Raw genomic sequence first — 21849 nt, forward strand, 5'->3', positions numbered from 1 at the left:
TCTTCGTGACCCCATGGACCATAGCACGCCAGGCCTTCCTGTCCTGCGCTCTCTCCCGGAGCGTGCTCAAGTTCATATTCATTGCATCCGTGATGCTATCTAGCCATCTCATCCTCTGCCGTCCCCTTCTCCTTTTGCCTTCAGTCTTTCCCAGCATCAGGGTCTTTTCCAGGGAGTTTTCTCTTCGCATTACGTGGCCAAAATATTGGAGCTTCAGCTTCATTATCTGTCCTTCCAATGAGCACTCAGGGTTGATTTCCTTTAGGATGGACTGATTTGACCTCCTTGCAGTCCAGGGGACTCGTAAGAGTCTTCTCCAGCACCACAGTTCGAAAGCATCAATTCTTCGGCGCTCAGCCTTCCTTATAGTCCAGCTCTCACAGCCATACATTACTACTGGGAAAACCATAGCTTTGATTAGACGGACCTTTGTCGGCAAGGTGATGTCTCTGCTTCTTACTATGCTGTCTAGGTTGGCCATAGCTTTCCTCCCCAGGAGCAAGCGTCTTTTAATTTCATGGCTACAGTCACCGTCTGCGGTGATCTTGGAGCCCAAGAAAGTAAAATCTGTCACTGCTTCCATTTCTTCCCCTTCTATATGCCAGGAAGGGATGGGGCCAGATGCCATGATCTTCGTTTTTTTAATGTGGAGTTTCAAACCAGCTTTTGCACTCTCCTCTTTCACTCTCAACAAGAGGCTCTTGAGATCCTCTTCGCTTTCTGCCATTAGGGTGGTATCGTCTGCATATCGGAGGTTGTTGATAATTCTCCCAGCAATCTTAATTCCGACCTGTGATTCATCCAACCCGGCATTTCTCATGATGTACTCTGCATATAAGTTAAATAAGCAGGGTGACAATATGCAGCCTTGTCGTACTCCTTTCCCAATTTTGAACCAATCGGTTGTTCCATCTCTGGTTCTTACTGTTGCTTCTTGACCCTCGTACAGGTTTCTCAGGAGACAGGTAAGGTGGTCTGGTACTCCCATCACTTTAAGAATTTGCCACAGTTTGCTGTGATCCACACAATCAAAGGCTTTAGCGTAGTCAATGAAGCAGAAATAGACATTTTTCTGGAATTCTCTTGCTTTCTCCATGATGCAGCGAATGTTGGCGATTTGATCTCTAGTTCCTCTGCCTCTTCTAAACCCAGCTTGTACTTCCGGTAGTTCTCGGTTCGCATACCGCTGAAGCCTAGCTTGTAGGATTTTGAGCATCACCTTGCTGGCATGTGAAATGAGCGCAATGGTGCGGTAGTTTGAACACTCTTTGGCGTTGCCCTTCTTTGGAATTGGAATGTAAACTGACCTTTTCCAGTCTTGTGGCCACTGTTGAGTGTTCCAGATTTGTTGGCATATTGAATGCAGCACTTTAACAGCATCATCTTTTAGGATTTTAAATAGCTCGGCTGGAATACTGTCATCTCCGCTAGCTTTGTTGTTACTAATGCTTCCTAAGGCCCACTTGACTTCACTCTCTAGGATGTCCGGCTCAAGTTCAGTGACCGCACTATCATGGCTATCAGGGACATTCAGATCTTTCCTGTATAGTTCTTCTGTGTATTCTTGCCACCTCTTCTTAATCTCATCTGCTTCTGTTAGGTCCCTGCCTTCTTTGTCCTTTATCATGCCCGTCTTTGCACAAAACGTTCCCTTGAGATCTCCAATTTTCTTGAAGAGATCTCTAGTCTTTCCCTTTCTGTTGTTTTCCTCGATTTCTTTGCATTGTTCATTTAAGAAGGCCTTCTTGTCTCTCCTTGCTATTCTCTGGAACTCTGCATTCAGTTGGGTATATCTTCCCCTTTCTCCCTTGCTTTTCGCTTCCCTTCTTTCCTCAGCTACTTGTAAAGCCTCATCAGACAGCCACTTGGCTTTCTTGCATTTCTTTTTCTTTGGGATGGATTTTGTTGCTGCCTCCTGAACAATATTATGGACCTCCGTCCATAGTTCCTCAGGCACTCTGTCTATCAGGTCTAATCCCTGAAATCTATTCCTCACCTCCACTGTATATTCATCAGGGATATGATTGAGGTCATACCTTAACGGTTTAGTGGTTTTCCCGACATTCTTCAATTTAAGCCGAAATTTTGCAAGAAGCAGCTCATGATCTGAGCCACAGTCAGCTCCAGGTCTTGTTTTTACTGACTGTATGGAGCTTCTCCATCTTTGGTTGCAAAGGACATAATCAATCTGATTTCGATATTGACCATCTGGTGACGTCCATGTGTAGAGTCGCCTCTTGTGCTGTTGGAAAAGAGTGTTTGCTACGATCAGCATGTTCTCTTGGCAAAACTCTATTAGCTTTTGTCCTGCTTCATTTTGTACACCAAGGCCATGCCTGCCTGTTATCCCGGTGATTTCTTGACTTCCTACTTTAGCATTCCAATCCCCTATGATGAAGAGGACATCTTTTTTTGGTGTTAGTTCTAGAAGGTGTTGTAGGTCTTCATAGAACCGATCAACCTCAGCTTCTTCGGCCTCAGTGGTTGGGGCATAGACTTGAATTACTGTGATGTTGAATGGTTTGCCTTGGATTCGTACTGAGATCATTCTATCATTTTTAAGATTGTACCCCAGTACTGCTTTTTCCACCCTTTTGTTGACTATGAGTGCTACTCCATTTCTTCTAAGGGATTCTTGCCCACAATAGTAGATATGATGGTCACCTGAATTAAATTCGCCCATGCCTGTCCATTTTAGTTCGCTGATTCCCAAGATGTCGATGTTCAATCTTGCCATCTCGTGTTTGACCACCTCCACCTTACCTTGATTCATTGATCTGACATTCCAGGTTCCTAAACAATATTGTTCTTTACAGCATCGGATTTTCTTTTCACCACCAGACACATCCACAGCTGAGTGTCCTTTTGGGTTTGGCCCAGCCGCTTCACTCTTTCTGGCGCTACTTGGAAATACCCTCTGCTCTTCCCCAGTAGCATATTGGACACCTTCCGACCTGAGGGGCTCATCTTCCGGCGTCATATCTTTTCGCCTTGTGATACGTTCCATGGGGTTTTCTTGGCAAGAATACTGGAGTGGGTTGCCATTTCCTTCTCCAGTGGACCACATTTTGTCAGAACTCTCTGCCATGACCTGTCCGTCTTGGGTGGCCCTGCACGGCATAGCTTATGGCTTCACTGAGTTACGCAAGCCCCTTCGCCACAACAAGGCAGTGATCCATGAAGGGTCAGTCACAAAGAGTCGGAAGCGACTGACCGAATAAACAACAACAAAAGATTATAGTCCACGCCAAATAAACCTTTTAACTGGTTGAGAATCATCTGATTGAGGGAAAAAAATCATCCTGGGCAGGGGCATAGAATGAGTGATAATCAATATAAATTGTTTCTTCAAAAGGGAGATAGATGTAAACATGCAGCTGGGAGAGAGAGATGTGGGTAGGTACTAGACATGATGTATTTTATAATGTCTTGTAAATCTCTTTGGGATTTTTAAAATGGGAAGTATATGCAATTCTAAAATATATAAATAACGATAGCCAGAAGTGCACCTTCCATATTCAGGGACAGTCAGCTGCTACAATATACTGAATCATAGAATGGTGGGGTTGGAAGGGGCTTGTAAGGCCATCGAGTCCAACCCCATTTTCAAGGCTGAGGAGGACTACTGGCGGGACGGCAAGGCTGCTGGATTAGGCCCTGTTTGTCACCGCCCCTGGTGGATCTCATCAGGTCCTGATGGGAGAAATGCTGAGCTAGATGCACCACTGGATCTGACCCTGCATAGGAATTCTTGCTCTTCCATGCTATGCAAGAACTCTGTGTGTTGGAAATAGTAAGCTCCCTGTTGCACAGCTGCTTCCTCTGAGGAACGCTTGAGGGGCAGAGTCCAGAATAAGGAGAGACCTGGGACGAACTAACTGTTCATAACAAGAGTCGGGTCAGGTCAGCAGTTTAGTTCATAAAAGGGGCTTCTGAATGGCAAAATTAGCTCTCTTGATAAATATAACCAAGAGTATAGAAACAGACTACGCTAAAGCCTTTGATTGTGTGGATCACAACAAACTGTGGCAAATTCTTAAAGTGATGGGAGTACCAGACCACATTACCTGTCTCCTGAGAAACCTGTACGAGGGTCAAGAAGCAACAGTAAGAACCAGAGATGGAACAACCGATTGGTTCAAAATTGGGAAAGGAGTACGACAAGGCTGCATATTGTCACCCTGCTTATTTAACTTATATGCAGAGTACATCATGAGAAACGCCAGGTTGGATGAATCACAGGTCGGAATTAAGATTGCCGGGAGAATTATCAACAACCTCCGATATGCAGACGATACCACCCTAATGGCAGAAAGCGAAGAGGATCTCAAGAGCCTCTTGTTGAGAGTGAAAGAGGAGAATGCAAAAGCTGGTTTGAAACTCCACATTAAAAAAACGAAGATCATGGCATCTGGCCCCATCCCTTCCTGGCATATAGAAGGGGAAGAAATGGAAGCAGTGACAGATTTTATTTTCTTGGGCTCCAACATCACTGCAGACAGTGACTGTAGGCATGACACTTGCTCCTTGGGAGGAAAGCAATGGCAAACCTAGACAGCATAGGAAGAAGCAGAGACATCACCTTGCCGACAAAGGTTCACATAATCAAAGCGATGGTTTTCCCAGTAGCAGCGTATGGCTGTGAGAGCTGGACTATAAGGAAGGCTGAGCGCCGAAGAATCGATGCTTTCGAACTGTGGTGCTGGAGAAGACTCTTACGAGTCCCCTGGACTGCAAGGAGGTCCAATCAGTCCATCCTAAAGGAAATCAACCCTGAGTGCTCATTGGAAGGGCAGATCCTGAAGCTGACGCTCAAATATTTTGGCCACCTAATGGGAAGAGAAAACTCCCTGGAAAAGACCCTGATGCTGGGAAAGACTGAAGGCAAAAGGAGAAGGGGATGGCAGAGGATGAGATGGCTAGATAGCATCACCGATGCAATGAATATGAACTTGAGCTCACTCCGGGAGACAGCGCAGGACAGGAAGGCCTGGCGTGCTGTGGTCCAGGGGGTCACGAAGAGTCGGACATGACTGAACGACTGAACAACAACAACATCATGAGAAACGCCGGGTTGGATGAATCACAGGTCGGAATTAAGATTGCAGGGAGAATTATCAACAACCTCAGATACGCAGATGATACCACCGTAATGGCAGAAAGCAAAGAGGATCTCAAGAGCCTCTTGCTGAGGGTGAAAGTGGAGAGTGCAAAAGCTGGTTTGAAACTCCACATTCAAAAAACTAAGATCATGGCATCTGGCCCCATCACTTCCTGGCATATAGAAGGGGAAGAAATGGAAGCAGTGACAGATTTTATTTTCTTGGGCTCCAAGATCACCACAGACGGTGACTGTAGCCATGAAATTAAAATTAGAATTTAATTAAGAAATTAAAATTTCTTTCTGGGAAAGACTGAAGGCCAAAGGAGAAGGGGACGGCAGAGGATGAGATGGCTAGATAGCATCACCGATGCAATGAATATGGACTTGCGCACGCTCCGGGAGAGAGCGCAGGACAGGAAGGCCTGGCGTGCTGTGGTCCAGGGGGTCACGAAGGGTCGGACAGGACTGAACGACGACAACAGTATGGTGATTAGTTCCTTCAGGAATTTTTGGTAGGGGGCCTTCTTCGGAGCTTTCCATGACCGCCAGAGCGCGCCGTCCCCCGGGCCCACCTGCCCGCACGCACAGGCGACAGCTCAGCGCCCCCCCCCGCAGCATCGCTCGGCCGTCGAAGGGCAGGCGGGCCCTGACGCGAGCGCGCCTCCCCTCCGGATGTCTGTCAGCCGCGCGCATTCTTGTCGGGCGTCCGCTCGCTACACGTTCCTGTAGGAGTTCACGTAGCAGGGCGCAAGATGCCCGCGCTGGGCAGCCGCCACGACGGCGCGGGCCCGCCCAGCCCGTGCGCGAAGGGCTCAACGCCAAGGCCGGCGCGGGGCGAGCAGGCGCGCGGCCCTCACAGCCTCGACGGCCAGCCGCGTCGCGCGCGCCCCGCGGGGGCCTCTATGCCGCCCGGCAGCTGACGCTCCGCTCTGCCGGCGCTCGCCCCCGCCCGCCCCGCGGCCGCCGGCGCAGGCGGAGCCCCTCGGGGGCGCCCCGACGCCGTGCGCGGGAGGCGCCTGGCAGCGGCGGCTCCCCAGGGCGCCTTTCGCGGAGGGTCACGAGAGCCGCCCCCGCCCCCGCCAGGGGAGACCCGCGGCCGCTCCACTCACGTGCTGCCGGGGGGCCCGGAGATCACGCCGGAACGAGCGGAGAAAGGAGACGGGCGCGAGGGCAGGAGCGGCCGCCCGGAAGCCCCGCCCCGCCCCGGCCCGCCCCGCCCCGGCCGCCGCGGAGGAGAGGCCCGGCCTCCCTCCCGGGCCAGCGGCCGCAGGTGCGCCGGCCTTCGCCGCCCCGGCTCAGACGGCCGCGTGTGCGGCTCGGCTGCCGCGTGGCGCTCGCGGCGGCGGGGCAGAGGGCGGGGGAAGGACGAGCGGGGGCGGTGTCCGGCGCGCAGGCTCGTGCTCCCGGAGCGAACCCGAGAGGCGTCCGTGGCGACCGGTGCCCGGGCAGCCCTGTGGGGCGTTTTGTCCTGTTCGGGTAGGGAAGGAACGCGAATGGCGGGCAGCGCGGCACGGGCATGCCGGGCTGGGCCGCGGGGACGCGCCCCGGCAGAATCGAGCACATGGGCCCGGCCCTATCGACTGCGCCCTCGATGCTCGGAGGCCCCGAGCTCGCAGGCCTGCGGTACCCGGCGCGGCAGGGGCAGCCCTCGCCCCCGCTGTGCTTCCGCTCCGCATTGCGGCCAGACAGGCTCCGTCGCCCGCCCAGCTGGGCGCCTGGGGGGGGGGGGAGGAAGCGGGAATGGCCACAGGGTACCACGCAGGCCAGACCTCCCCGCCTGCTGGGCGCCCCCTTTACCTCCTCTCCGAGGTCATTCTGCAGCCTCGGAGAGGCACCTGGTGTGATCCTCTCTGCACTGGCCGCGAGGGTGCGGGGAGTCCGGATTCCTCTGACCTCGGGTCCAGGAATCCGAAGTATCCCATGGCCACCCAGACGCTGTCTAGGGGCCATAGGATTGCTCCCCCTGTGGCTGATCAATGTGGTTTACTAGTCAGATTTGCCCCGTTGTTTAGGAAATATATGAGGAAATATCAAAGGGAAACTCGATTTAAACCATTGACTTAAATTTACCTTTTTTGTTGCTGAGTTTAATCAATTTAAATTAAATGATTTATTTAAGTTAGATCACTTGATTTAAACCAGTTGTGGGGAGAGGAACCTGTGGCCCTCCAGATGTTGGATTTCAGCTCCCAATGGTTAGGCATGATGGCAGTTATAGTGCAACATCTGGAGGGCCACTGGTTCCCCACCTCTGGTTTTAACCAATCCACCCTGAGCTGCAGGGATTTGCTTCTCTTCTCCCTGCCAGAAAGAACACTTACAAGAGCACTCCTTCCTAATCCCTTTTCCTTTTGTGTTTTGATTTTTAGATTGTAAGCCTGAGGGCAGAGACTGTCTTATTATTGATATTTATAAGCCTCCCTGGGAGCCTTTTTCAGCTGAAGAGCATGGTCAAAATGCTGTAAATGATAACGACAACAAAAACTATATAAACAGCGGGTGTTATTCTTCCTTACCCCAATGTTTTGTTTCATGCTTCTCCCAGACAATCCTTTCTGATCAACCATGAATGAGAAGTCCAGGATGGATGAGATGCCAAGAGGCAGTGCGTTGTCTCCAGAGATGCCCTCAGCCTCTGTGAGACAAAATGCTCCCCGGAAGAGGGCGACAGGGGCGGATGGGAACACAGGGCTTGCCGGCCAGGCCCCAAAGAAGAAGAAAAAGCCTCTCAGAGCCCCTAGGAGAGCTGCCCCCCATTACCTAGTGCATGAGACAGACAATGACATGCTGCTAATAATTTTCAATGAGGGTGAGGCGCAAGTGCCCAAGAAGAAGCAGCAGCAGCAGCAGAAGAAGAAGATGGGGGTAAAGAAGAGGGCATCAAATAAAGGAAAAGAAATGAAAGGAGAGACTTTAACAGGCCAGAAGATAACTCCTGGGGTACTAGGAGAAGAGAGCAAGGCAGTCCCTCATGCCACCCAGTCAGCTACGTGGGGTTCCTGGGACAACCGTCTCCCAGTGGAGATCTTGGTCCAGATCTTCCAGCTCGTTGTGGCATCGGAAGGCTCAGTGCCCTTCCTCTGCAGGTGAGTGGAGGCACTGACCACAACAAAGAGGCAGCAAAGGATCTTACCGTAGGAGAAGCAATGGAGCTGGATGAGCATCCGCCATTTTGCTGGAAGCTCCCAGCTAGGCAGGGGCATGTGAGGGCATCACGCTCACTCGTTCTTGTCTCTAGGATGGCCCGTGTGTGCCGACTCTGGTATGGAGCAGCTTCCAACCCTGTGCTTTGGAAGAAGGTGTCTATTGGCTATTGCTGGGCAACGCCTGGCAAAAAATGTCCTCCTGTTCTAGAGAAGAGAGTCCTTGGCACTGTGAAGTGGCTGGTTGCCAACAGGTAAGGATTCACTTTTGCTCCATGGGAGTTGCTCTCTCTGTATGTGAGGAGGTGCATAGGTCACCCTCCAGATTCCCCTTTTCCCCCTTGGCTGTGGCTTGTGCTGCCTGGCTTCCCCATCCTTTTCTGTGCTCCTGTGGAGGCCACCGGGAACCAGGAATCATTTTATGCCTGTTTGCTCCTTGCAGATTTTCCCACCTCCAAGACTTTGCTCTCTGTCACTGGAAAAGTCATGTGCCTTTTGTCCTGAAGGTGAGTGAGGCTCATCCAGTTTTATGCCATGGACTATGTCCCGTATATCTTACCTTCCTACTGACCTGTGGAAGTTTAAATTTGGGAAGCAGACAAAGTGATGCAAAGCAAGGCAATAGCTAAGTTTTCCTTTATTTTGTAATGCATTCCAGTATGTTTTTTCTTAAATATAGAGTACCTGGACACCTGAGGTTAGATTCATTCTGCCAGCTAATCTCCCTTTCCTGACTTGAATTTTTCAGGCAATCAGCAATTCCTGTCCCCTCCTTGCATCTCTCAAGCTGTCCCATTGCAGTGGAGTAACCACTGAATCTCTGTGTGCACTGGCTGGATGCTGTCCACAGCTGAAAAGTCTGAATTTACAGAATTCCCAGGTAAGTGCCCTCTGTCCCTCCTCCCAAATCCCAGTTGCGGAGCCCAGCCAGCAATCTTGGCAAGCTGGCCTGGGTTGGCATCCAATGGTAACTCTTACAGATGTTCAGCATGGATTGGCTGCAGGAGCACACCATAACTGCTGTCTTTCTTCTGTGTTCCCAGGTTGACTCTTTGGCAGTACTCAGATTTCTGGAAGCTGCTGGCTCTCGGATCCAGCACATGTGGTTGACATACAGCAGCCGAATGAGTGCCATTATTGCTGTGCTTTTGGTAAACTTACCTGAAGGTCCTTGGATGGACTGCTCTGTCACAAGATGACCTTCATAGGATGTTGTACCTCTGGAGGGGGGCTAACCTGCCTTGGGAGTCAGGTTAGCCCGTAGGGGGATTAAGAAGCACTACTGCTACTTGCCATTTCTGTCATGCTTGGAAAGGGTGCAGTGACCTTTCTTTCAGGTGGCTTCACAGCAGCTCTGTTGTTCCCATTTTAGAGAGTTAGTTTGGTCCAAGGGACAGAGCATTGGGCATAGATCTGGAAAAAAAAGATTCATATATATGTATGCTTAGCCAATGGAGTCCCTGGATGACTCTGAGTATGTCATTATCTCTTTGCCTCAGTTTCGATTTGTAAAATGAGAATAATGGTGCCCTAGTTTGCAAGGTTGTTGTGAGGACAGATGGGAGAGAATGCAAAAAAAAAAAATTGCACAGTAGGACTGCTATATTATAAAAAAAATGATTTTATGGATGGGTAACTGAAGGTCACTGCAAGCTCTCCAAGAAGCTCATTCCAAACTCTGCCATTAATTTGCATCAAAACTTGAAGCCTCTTGAGGTATTATAAATGGATATTTCAGTTCCTTCAGCCTGAGGATGTGGAGGACATTCTTGGGAAGTTGGACATTGGCTATCTGTATGCTTGACCCCTGTCTATCCTGCTTACTTAAGGCCACAGTCCTATGGGTTGTGCCCTTATTCCACAGACACCCCCAGTCTCAGAGGCGTCCACATATCCAGTGCCCTGTTGGACTGCTGCCCACAGGGGAGGAGAAGTGACAGAGGCAATTTTAACTCTCCGTACTCCTTTGTTTTTCCTCCTTCTCGATGGGCTTCTGGGCACGTCTAGTGGAGGGGCACTGGCAGTGCTGGGGCTAGGGCACCATAGGGTTGTTCATAATCTGTCCTCCCCTCCCCTCCCCTCCCCTCCCTGCCCAGAGCAGTGCTCCCTTTCAGTCCTCCCCAAGGTGCTCTGAGGCTGCTTTTGTGACCTCGTAATTCAGGTTCTTTCTGCGGTGGCTGAGAGATGGCAGGTGTGGGGAGGGAGTGGAGTGCGGAGGCCCCCTTCCAAGGTTGTAGCAGCGCCTACAGCCTTGGAGGGGAGAATCCGAAGAAGCCTATGGTGCCTGGGATGGTCTCCTTGGGACCATAGGGTTGCTCTCTCTGGATTGCTTTTAGCTCATGTAAGCCACTTTGATATTTTAGTGTAAAGGAGGGGCATACGTGTCTTAAATAAAGCGCTGCTGGAATGACAGAGGAGGTGGTAAATGCCTCCCTGTGGCCCCTGCAGTACTGAAGAAGGCTGTTGTCAGACCATTTTAGAAAACCCTCCATGGATGCCTCTATCCTGAACAATGACTGGCTAGTCTCTAATCTTTTTGGGGCAAAGTGCTGGAGCAGTTAGTGGTGACTAAATCCATATCATTCGAGACCACCTGGGTTCATCTAGACCCGTTTCAGTCAGTATTCTGGCCCATTTTGGGGATTGGGGCTGCCTTGGGCATCTTCGTAGATGACTGGCACCTAGAGAGGGAGAGTCCATCTCTGTTGGTTCTGCTGGACCTCTCAGTGGCTTTCAATATCTGGACGGCCTGTCTGGGCTGGGACTGGCTGGCACAGTTTGTGCTCATTTCCATTCTACCTGGAGGTCAGGTTCCAGAGAGTGGTGCTGAGGGTTACTCTTCAGTTCCTTGGCTTTTGTCCTACTGCAGGGGTGTTGAACATCTTTCAGCCCAAGGGCCAAATTCAGTTTCAGAGAAGCCCGCAAGGGCCTAATTCCGATGGTGGACAGCACCCAAAGCAATAAGGGCCAGTGTTACCAAACTACCTACATATTTTACCTTAAAGCTATTACTGTTAGTAACAAAGCCTTAGGAGAGGCAAATGGGGTGGGTGGGTGGGTGGGTGGGAACTGTGTAAAGGCTGTTGGGTGTGCAGGATCGAGGCTTCTCGTGGAGTCCATGCTTCAACTAGTCAGGCTGGGCACCACTGCATTTCCTATAGCCATCTGTATTTGACTTTGCTTTCCAGAGTGGCGTCTGCCCCGAGCTACAGCTTCTAGAGGTGAACATGGAAATCGAGCAAAGCACCCAGCACTTCCAGCTGCCCATTGAACAGCTTCAAGCGGCCTGCCCTCAGTTGCAGGTGCGCATTATTTAACTTGGGGTCCCCTGAGTCAGACAGGTTGGTGACCTTGGAGCCACTGGGGAATTGTCTTCTCTTGTTCTGTCATGGCATGGATTTCTTGCTTAGGTCATTTGGAGGTGTCATGTTCATTCTCACCTTTGCTTCTAGTGCACTATGCTCTGAATTCTGTGGAAGGGGGTTGTTTGTTTGAAGGAGGAACTAGCGTGTGAAGATTTTCTATGGAGGAAGGGCTTTGTGCTTGATAGCTTCCTGCATTCAAAATTATTTGGAGTAATTTGCTTACTAATTAAGAGCTGGGTGGCTGCTTCTAAATCTTGGCTTACCCTTCTGACACCACTGTTTTGTTCCTGCCTTCCAGGTGTTGCGTTTGCTCAATATCATCTCTTACCCAAAGCCCATCCCTTCCTCAGCCCCCAAATTCCTCGGCTTCCCGCAGCTGGAAGAGCTGTGCCTGGCCACAATTTCTTTCTCCTTAGTGGATGACAACATGCTACGGCGGATCCTGTGTGCTTCGAGCCGACTCCGTGTGCTCGACCTGCGTGGCTGCTTCCGTGTGACACCCAAGGGGTTGGATCTGTTGCCATGCCCAGGTGGGTGAGAAAGGACCAGATGCCTCTGCGCTTTCTGTGCCAGTTTTGGGGCATCTCTGGGCATAGTCCCATCACCCAGGTTCAATCTACACATTTTGGCAGATCTGCTTGTTTAAACCAGGATCTGACCCTGTACAAAGTATCATGTATAAAACAGGGTTTGGGGTCCCAATTTTAAGAACGTAACTTAAGAACGTAAGAAGAGCCATGCTGGATTAGACCAAGGGTCCATCTAGTCCAGTGTTCTGTTTATACAGTGGCCACCCAGCTGCCCCAATGGGAAACCCACAAGCAGGACAGGAGTGCAGCAGCACCCTCCCACCCATGTTCCCCAGCAACTGGCGTAGAGTGACATTCTGCCTCTGATACTGGAAGAACACATGATACAGCCTTATACCAAGTACACCACACCACCGAGCTATGGGTGAGAGAATAGGGTCCCTCCAAAAGGGGTGCGATGCGTGTGAGGGAAGCAGAACTCTCCCTCCATCCTTTCAGGCATATCCCCCCACCCCCCACCCCCATCTCACTTCTGGTATCAGAACCCAGCTAGAGGGCAGAGGAGTTTGAGTGGCAGTCTGCAGAGAAGTAAGCTGAGTGAGGGCGGAGACAGCTTCCTTCACTTACATGCTCCCTTTGCTCATAAAATTGGCCCCCACTCTGCATTTTGTACATGATTGGGACAAACAGGTCTGCCTCTGTCTCTCATTGTCTGCACCTCAGCCAGTGTGATTAGTTTTATGCATTGCCCTTTCTAGGTTCTCTCCTGCTGTGGGGCTAAATGGCATTATTGTCCTGCAGGCTGAAGAGGTGTGCAGTGACGTCGTTAAATTTCTTGGTATAATGATAAATTCTCGTTACATTTGCTGTTCATAAGGGGAAACATGCCTATGAGATGAAGGGAGCTGATACCAGACAGCTGCGCTTCCAGAGCAGAAGGCCTGCTAGACTGGCAGGAGCCAGGCTTCAGTGGACGCTCCAGGTTCCCTTAGTTAGAAACAGCGGATCTTGAGAGCGCCCAAGCAGATAAGATTGATCTTGAAATTTGCACAGATCATGGAAGCAGAGCGTTCCAGAAGTCTCTGCTAGAGGTTCTCATTTCCCTCAGCTCCTGCAGTGTCAGACCCTTCAGACACTATAGATACAGGACCTAACCTAACTTCTCCAGTTCCTTCCAGCCCCCTTTGTGTCCCGCCTTATTTATCTGAGAAGATGCCTCATCATCACCCTCACAGAGCTGTCTGACATATAACTCAGACAAATGCAGGCTCAACAACTGCACGTAGATGCCGACATGCCATGGCTCCTTAAGAAGCCTGGGTAGGGCCACAGCTCCGTGGTTCAGCCCCTGCTCTGCATGCAGAAGGTCCCAGGTTCATTCCCCAGCATCTCCAGGTGGGGCTGGGAAAATAACTGCCTGAAACCCCGGAGAGCCACTGCTGCCAGTCAGTGCTGACAGTAGATGGACTAGGGCTCTGACTCGGCATAAGGCAGCTCCCTGTGCTCCTACGCCAAAGGAACGGAATGGCACTAAATATGTTTTCCCCATTTTCACTCATACTCAGGGCATCAGTAGCTGTTGGTCTAATGGCTCTGTTGATAGCTCTTGGCTGCCTGAGATCAACACTGTTGCCTCACCTACCGTCTTTCTCTGTCCGGACCCTTGTCTGTGGCCACTTTTGTCCAGTTGGCTGTCAGCTGTCTATGGCCTTGTAATTGTGCCTTGAAGAAGCAAAAAGGCATGGATCCCTTTCTAGAGGGTTGGAAAAGGAGCATGAGTCCTCCTTTTTATTTTCAAATATAGCAATAAAAAAGGGGTGGGGAGCCAGAAAGAAAAAAAGGAAGAGCATATTATAAAACATATCCACGTACAATCATAATTTACATCGCTAAACACAACACCATTCATGCAATTAGCAATTCTTAAAAACTAGGTGGAGGGGAGCAATCTAGATTGGAACCCTGGCGAGGGAGGATGGATTTGACCTTTTGATACCACCACAGATTTATTTATTTATTTATTTATTTCTCTCTTGTGTGTGCACACACACTCACACTCTCTCTCTCTCGTTACTTACTGCGATGCTTTTAAAAGTAATTAGCAGGTAATCTCAGAAGTTTTATGTTGGTCATAAAATTGTCATCATCGTTCCCCCCCCCCCCCAATCAAAACCAGTGGTTTTAGTGTTTTTTTATTGAAATATTATGGGTGTCTGCTAGATGTGAAGTTTGGCCATCCAGCTTACTTGAATTTGACAGCCCTGTGTTAAGGGCTGATCCCAGGAGATCCCCTTCCTTCTGCATTGGCCACATGCCTCCAACTCTCCTCCTATCTCCTTCAAAGGGTTGTAGTTGCTGCTACACTCCTCCCTCCTAACATGAGATGTTTCCTCCAGATCTCGAGCAGCTCTACCTGGGCTTGCACTACAGTACCAACCGCCTACACCTGTCCCTCGAAGGAAGCCCCCTCATAACCTGGAAGTGGCGTCACAGCCTGCGAGAGCTGGATTTGACCAGCCAGTGTTTCAGTGAGAGTGACCTGGAACAAGCTATGGCTGCCTTTACACAGGAGAAGAGCACAAGAGGGGAGTCAGTCCTGCGTTCCCTCAACCTCACGGGGACCAAGGTTGCCCTCAGTACTGTCAGGTAAGGCAGATGGGGACCCAGAGATATTTCTCTTTCTCCCTTGCACTAGGTCTCAACCCCCTTTCTTGCTCTCTTCAGCTTGTAACCAAAACGGAGGGGCCGGGGTGGTGGGTGGGACAAAGTCTTGTATGCTGTGTTGAGCTCTCTGGAGGAGAGGCAGGATAGACATGTCAGTAAATGAATGTGGGAGGCTGCTTTGCCTTTCTGGACACAACCACCATGGTGGCCTCAGGGAGTGGCCTCTGAGTGCTCTTGGAGGCTTTGTTTATTTATTTACTCAAACCCTTCACAGTAAAGACATTTCCAAGACACCTTACAGCATACATCTAAATCAAATTCATACAGTAATAATGACACAACAAGACAATACAGAAACAATCAAACCCAGTTTTGTCACAGATCAAAAGCCCAGGAAAATAAAAAGGTCTCTGCCTGTCATCTAAAAGCCAACAGTATGATCTGGTTCTTGTGACACAACAGCCCACCGTGGCTTAATTTACCTGCAGTGGCTGTGATGTTCTGCCAGGTGCCTGCAAACACCATTTTTGCATGGTGTCCAGGGGCACCTGGCTTGCCCTGACTTCCAGACCCAGGCAGCAGGGGTTGTTTGAAGGTTAGATAATGCTCAGGTAAACCTAAAACAAGCCATAGGTTATTTGAGGGTTGCTTAACCCTCAGATAACCCCTGCTGCCTAGGTTCGCACAACATGACAAGCCACAGCAACCACCTGCTTGGGCTTGCATATTCAAAAGGGCGGCCGGCACACACCCCAGCGCCCCGAGGGTTAATTGACCCACGTTAGCTTGTTGTGACATACAAACTAGCCCTATAGGTGCCAGGTGAGCCTCTGTGGGGGGACCATTCCACAAATGGGTGCCACAGCTTAGAAATTTCTGCAGCTGTCATTAAATTCATGCCAAGGTGTAGGAGAGGTCAGCCTACAGCTCCCACCGCTGACTGCAACAAACAGGCTGAGGGGCTCTCTTGCCTCCTCAGTGGAGAAAAGCTATTGCTGGGAACTGAAAGCAAGGTTCTTTCTTTTGCCCCAGTGGGCGAGAGGGTGTAGCTGTGGACTACCCGAGGCTATTTACAGGCACAGTATGTTTGAAAGACTTATTAAATCACAGCAGATAAACTCAAGTCTATGACATGAAGGCACAATATACCAGCAATTGGAGGAAAAGAAATAAATTTCAGAGAAAGGCTAATACAATGATTAAATGAAAAGTACAGTTTGGAACAACTTGGATTTATGTATTGAATGAAATAGCTATGACATACAGAAGTTATGGTAGGAAAAATTAGCAGCAGTTTGAATTGTTACTTAGCTCCACCTAAACTCCCACCAATCCAGACCAGTTAAATTCAGTTCCTAAGGTATCCAACTGTATAGCAGTGTAACCCTAAAGATTAAGGAAAAGGCGTGCCGTGGGTGTGTGCAAAAAGGGAAATTACAGCTACCTATCCCAAGCAGAGTTCTGAGGAACAGGCTCCTGTGGACCCAAATGAAGGTCAGAAGGGACGAATCCCAAGGGCCAAGGTATAGGATCCAGCAAAGTCCAAACAGGAAAAATTAATCCAGGTAGGAAGTAAAGACAGTGCTTTAAAATGGAAAAAGGTGGTGAAGTTTGAGCCTCACAGTGAGTAAAATAAAATAGTGGGAGGAAACTGGATCTGTTCTGTACTATGCAGGTGCCAAGCATCTAGCCTCGAAAGGCTAGCTCTGAAAAGATAGTCAGGAGCAGTTTCAAAGTGAGAAAGGGACGTGGCCAAAGTAAGAAATCCCCTCTTCTCTCAAACAGAAGGCAAGAAGCAAGTTATGGTCCAAAAGGCCCCCAAACAAGCAAAAATCTGTTTGCAAAAACTGGAGCTGAGCAAAGAGGAAAAATTAGGTAAAACAAAAAGAAAAAAGTAGGCTCCTCCAGCAGAGTGCAGTTGCTTTTTGATCCACTGACACCCCTGAATTTTCCTAACTTCTGATTGGCCTTTTTTCTTCTTATTTGCCTCAGCTAGAATTTGGTTCTGGATTAATGAATTGCATGTTGTGGGGGTGGGGGCAGAAACCTGCAAGAACAGTTTTCCATTGTTTTAGGGGACTGACGCAACCTAGGCCTTATCAGGGTACGGGTAATGCTCCAGACTCATGGAGCTGCTAGTCGCAGGGAGTAACAAATGTAACTTTTCCCATACTGGTCTATTGTTCAATGGCTTTTCCTGCATATTAGGCTCCAGACAACAAAAACTCTTTGTCCTTGAGGAAAGGCAGGCCTGAACCAAAGTTTTACTCCCATTCCATTCCATGGCTCCTTGAAAAGCACTCTGTCTCTTAAGACCTGAACCCCCAAAAAGGGACCCGAGTAGCAGAAACCATCTCTGGCTGCAATTTTTAGTTTGTGTAGGATGCTGGTTAGGCCAGAAGGAGAGGTGCCGCTCCCTACCTAACCTGTGTTGTGTACAGCCGGAGAGTCACAGGCAGCATTTGAAGGTCACTCCCAAGCTAGCCTCAATCTGCCTGGAAGGTAAGTCAGCCCTGGGAGCCTCCACATTTAGCCCCCATTCTGATGAGCAAGAACGCGAATACACAGAACAATTGCAGGTTTTTCAGATTACAGGGGAACTCTCATCCAAACTCACGTGGATGAATTTGTTACTTTCTGAGTAAATAACGAATTTACATGGAGTAATTTTGCCCATTGCTACTCATATCCATTCATTTTCCTATTTGGTGCTCTCCCATCTGACTACAGCCGAGTCAGATGGCCGAGTCCAGCAAGATCCAGCTGCTGGCAGGACTGGCCCTCTTGCCTGCATCTGCGCCAGCTTTTCCACTAACAACCCCGTGGGGCTTCTGTGGGAGGTCAGCCACTTCTTCAGGTAGCTGGGAGGACCCTTGCACCCCTTTCACATTTGTGAAGTCTGTTTAGACTATTTAAATCTCTTTCCTGTTTATGTAGTGCCTTTTTAATTCGTTGGGTCAGGGCCAGGGCACTAACTGGGGAGCTGCTTCTGTGTTTTACTCTGTGCATGGCCTTGGTGTTGCTGCGCCATTGAATTCTAGCCCTTCCTTTTGTGGGAGGTCAGTGGGAAGGCAGGCGGGGCTTTCTCCAAGACTTGTGATTGGTCTGGGCTGTGGGCATTGGAGAGAACGCACAGCCCTATCAGAGCTTTGGGGTCGTGACTATATTTTCTCATGTTGCTGCCTTTGGTATAAGGAGAGGCATTTTGCCAGTTCAGCAAGCTAGCAAGGTTGGGAAGGAGCAGGCATGGCGTGCCGAGTGTCTGGCTAACACAAATCTCTCCCCCCCCCCCCCCCCGATCTCACAAGGACTCTGATTGCCAGCTGTCCCACCCTCAGCTACCTCAACTTGTCATCCTGCCGCCATTTGCCGCGAGGCACGAAGAAGGTGTATCGTGGTTGTGATGCAATCCGCCAGTGTTTGCACCAGCTCGTCTCGAGCTCTGAGGAGCCAGCCAAACTAGGGGAGACCACGTAACAGCTGCCTCTTCAAGGCCGCTGCTCAGTATCACCACCAGTACAATCTCTCCATGCCTTGGCAAGCCATGTTCCTGCTCTTTTCTTCAGCTGCACCTTTCCTGGATGGATCCTTCACTTTTGTCAGGTCAGCTGTCCCTCTACCCCTTGCGAGGAGGTGCACCAAAGCTACTGGAGAGCAAAGAGGCTGGCAGGTTCTCCCTGCACCCATTGGGAGGGAAATACTCAGGATGCTATACCCCCACCTTCTTTTTTGTACCTTATGTCTGTTGTCTTTTCTAGAGTTTGTAGATCCAAACTGTTCCAGAATAAAAGGGTTTTTTATTTCCATGTTGAGCGTGACACTGTTCATCTCTCTGGGTCTGGGTGTAGAGGGCTGACCACTCAAAGAAGAGTTGTTCAACAGGTCCATGAGCTGCTGCTTATTCCTGCACCTGGGCGCTAAGCTCTTTCCTGCTTCCAGAATGTCGCTGTTACTGAACATCAGTCGATTTGGCTACCCATGTCAGGGATGTAATTCAGAAGTAATGAAAGGCCACCCCACCATACGAATGGCTCAGTCTGCCTAAGTCTGACTCCTTCTTCAGATGGCACAAACCCTATGTGAAACCTTGATGGCATTACCCAAACCAGCACTGGCTTCTCTCACTGGTGCCTATGGGGCGACTGGATTTGAAAGGAGAGTCCTTGAGCAATTGCAAAGAAACTCTAAAGATACTCATTTCCTGCGAAGGTTTGATGGGTAGGCTACCTGGTGCCCTCCAGATGTTTTAGACTTCAGCTCCCATTAGTCCCAGACAGCGTAGCCAGTGGTCAGGGATTATGGGAGTTGTGGTTCAAAACATCACGAGGGGACCAGGTTGCTTACCCTTGTATGAGAACATGAGACAAAATGTAAGGAAGCCAATGTAAATACTAAGGAAGCCCCGTTGCTACTTGATGGTGGATTGTAGGTGCTCACTATATTTACAAATACATCTGCATATATTATTTTGTCATGTCTCACTGATGCCCACCTACAGCACCTATGCTAGGCTTTCCCTGTGCTCATCTTGGGATCTCTTAGAGATGATAGCTTCTCTCCTGCCACCCCCAGAGAGTAACGTGTGGTTTGAAAGGGATTGATGATCACTGTGTGAACGTGCTTCCCAACGTCTCCCAACGATAGCTTTCCTAAACCTGTTTGACAAGAGCTAAGTGACACTGGGGCATTTATGTATCTGCTATTTGTGTATATGTATCTGCTGTGCGCGTGTATGCATGCCGTGGGAGTCGGCAACTCTCAAACTGTTGTTACCAAGTGTCCTTTTTACACAGATGTATGCCTGAGTGTGCACCTTCAGACATGCAACCTCGATACTTGGTGGGATTCTGAGGGGGGGGTGGTGTTCCACAATATTCCTCTTGTGGGAGAAAGTGAGGCTTCTTTGGGTCAGAAGTGATATCCAAGGAGGAGAAGCGGAGAAGTAATTAAGTTTGGAAAACAATGGTCATGCCAGAAGGGTGATGGCTTTGTAACATGTATACCATTCTGCTTTGAGTGTCAGGCCTGGTCTTTAAGATGGCAGACTTCTGTTCTTTCCCAAGCAGAAATGAAGCCTCCTTTTCTGGGGTTGGACTCAATGGTCTTCTAGGCCCCTTCCAACCCTACTATTCTATGTCCAAAATAGCAGAATATTGGGGGGGTGTCTAGCAACACTGCTTTCACTTTGTTTAAAAATTATTGTCTGCCTCCAGCCTTCACCACCAACTTTGTTAAAGGTAGAACTCTTCTCAGATTCACTAAGGATGCAAAAATAGGCGAATATTAGAAGATAGGCAAAGAATTCCAAATGATCTGAGTCAACTGTAGAACTAGGCAGATAGTAGAAAATTCAAATAAGTTCATTCATTTTCCTTATTGTATACTTTGCTTTTCTTGTCTAATGGAAACTCAGATGTTGATGTTTAACAACATCAAAAGAACACTAAAATAGCATCAAAGCCTCATCTTGAAATCAATGGGATTTAATAGTGCTTAACACTGGCTGGATTGTGCCCAGGATCAATAAAATAAATCCATCTTAAATCAGCTCCAACAAGCTGACTTGGGTGCAACAGCGGCAAATGCGAAGTGTCACACACAAAAGCACCCAAGTTTGTAAGAGTGGAGGATAACGGCTGGGAAGCAGCACTAGATACGTTGATAATGCTCTAGATAAGTTGAGCCATGTGGTACTGTGGTTCAAAAGTCCAAGGCCATTTTATGCGCTATCAGTAGGAACCTTGCATTAGTGATGGGAAATGAGCTCTGCTCTGCTTGACCCTCAGTAAAAGACTGGGGATTCAGTTCTGAGTGTGGTTACCTACAGAATTTTGTGGGAACATGAGGTAAGAAGCCTTATCGCAGTTATTCCACCTGCCAGGGTAGGCTTTCCTCTCCCCCAGGAAGCAGGTGCTGTGCCCTGATGTCTGCAGTCCTCAGCCAAGGGAGAAGAGAGGGGAACCAGGGCCAGGAGACGAGCGTGGGGCTGGGCTAGTGACTCATCAGGTCCTTCAAAGACCCACAAGCCATGGGCACCTCCCTGGCCTTGCCAGGTGGTGGCGCTGAACATGGCATAGCCATCACTTGTCTGGAGGGATGCTGGAAAGGAGTCAGAGAGGAGAGCAACAAGGATGGCTCAGAATATGAAAGGTCATGACCAAAGGCACAAGGAGCCCCACGGGGTTGGTTTAGTACAGAAGCTGACAGGGTTCAGATATTGGAAAGGGAGGGCGATGTTCGTTCCCCTGAACTGCCGAGGGTAAGACAAGACGCAGATTTAGGATAAACATCTGGAAGAATTTCCTGCCTGTGAGAGCAGTCTGGTGATGGACGAGATTGTCTAGGGAGGCTGTGGAATTTCATTTCTTTCATTGCAAAGGAAGGCTGGGCAGCCCCCATCAGGGAGGCTTTATGGAGGCACTGGATATTCATTCCTGGGGCTGGTTGGCCTGGGTGATAGAGTGGATTCCTTCCCCCAGCCTTCTCCAACCTGGAGCCCTCCAGATGTGTTGGACTGCAACTCCCAGCTAACATGGCCAATGCTGGCTGGGGATGCTGGGAGTTGCAGTCCAACACATCTGGAGGGCACCAGGTTGGAGAAGGCTGCTTCACCCATTGCCTGGTGTTGTTAGGGTTCCCTTGGTAGCTTCTCCCAGGCCACCCTGGGTAACCCATATCTCCCACACAAGTGATTTGGGGGGGGGGGCATGTGGTTATGAGCCATATTGGGGATTTACCTAGGTGCCACCAGCATGCCATGGAACTCTGCAATCATTGCAATCTCTCCCAAATCCTAACCTGGCCACCACTGATTCATAAGCAGCTTCTGCACAACTGGGAAAACATGTAAATGACTCAACCATGTCCTTCATTACACTGGGGGGCTGATTTTCCAGGGAAGACCCCTGCAGTTGGGCCCTATCCATGTGACTGGGACATGAAAACTACCTAGGTTACCTGGTATGTTTTGGGAACAACCACAGAAGCAGCAGCAACCACATTATTTCAGGAAACATGCAAACTAGGAGTCTGAAGTTCTGAGA

The 21849-nt window shown here is 49.5% G+C and overlaps 2 protein-coding genes across 4 annotated transcripts in view; one reads left to right on the forward strand and one right to left on the reverse strand.

The window, feature by feature from the left end:
- Positions 1-6309, reverse strand: part of LOC146346453 (solute carrier family 52, riboflavin transporter, member 2-like) — a 31090-nt gene extending 24781 nt beyond the window's left edge. Inside the window, exon 1 of the mRNA XM_084848484.1 lies at positions 6214-6309. The gene's annotated coding sequence lies outside the window, so the exon portion shown is untranslated. The remainder of the gene's footprint in view (positions 1-6213) is intronic.
- On the forward strand, positions 5510-20345 carry FBXL6 (F-box and leucine rich repeat protein 6). Of its 3 annotated transcripts, none has more exons than XM_084848482.1 (10): positions 5510-5616; positions 7650-8190; positions 8343-8501; positions 8690-8753; positions 8996-9127; positions 9291-9398; positions 11436-11549; positions 11911-12142; positions 14539-14788; positions 18115-20345. In XM_084848482.1, exons 2-10 carry the CDS (start codon positions 7670-7672, stop codon positions 18281-18283), a joined length of 1749 nt encoding a protein of 582 aa, XP_084704608.1. In that variant the 5' UTR covers positions 5510-5616; positions 7650-7669; the 3' UTR covers positions 18284-20345. The 3 variants fall into 3 exon arrangements, with proteins under 3 accessions (XP_084704608.1, XP_084704605.1, XP_084704606.1); XM_084848479.1 differs by lacking the exon at positions 5510-5616 and adding an exon at positions 6334-6580; XM_084848480.1 differs by lacking the exon at positions 5510-5616 and adding an exon at positions 6334-6374.
- Positions 20346-21849: the final 1504 nt, after the last annotated feature.

The sequence above is a fragment of the Heloderma suspectum genome, chromosome 4, assembly GCF_057233095.1.
Source record: "Heloderma suspectum isolate Gila_16-S chromosome 4, 16-S_ref, whole genome shotgun sequence".
Classification (NCBI taxonomy): Eukaryota; Metazoa; Chordata; class Lepidosauria; order Squamata; family Helodermatidae; genus Heloderma; species Heloderma suspectum.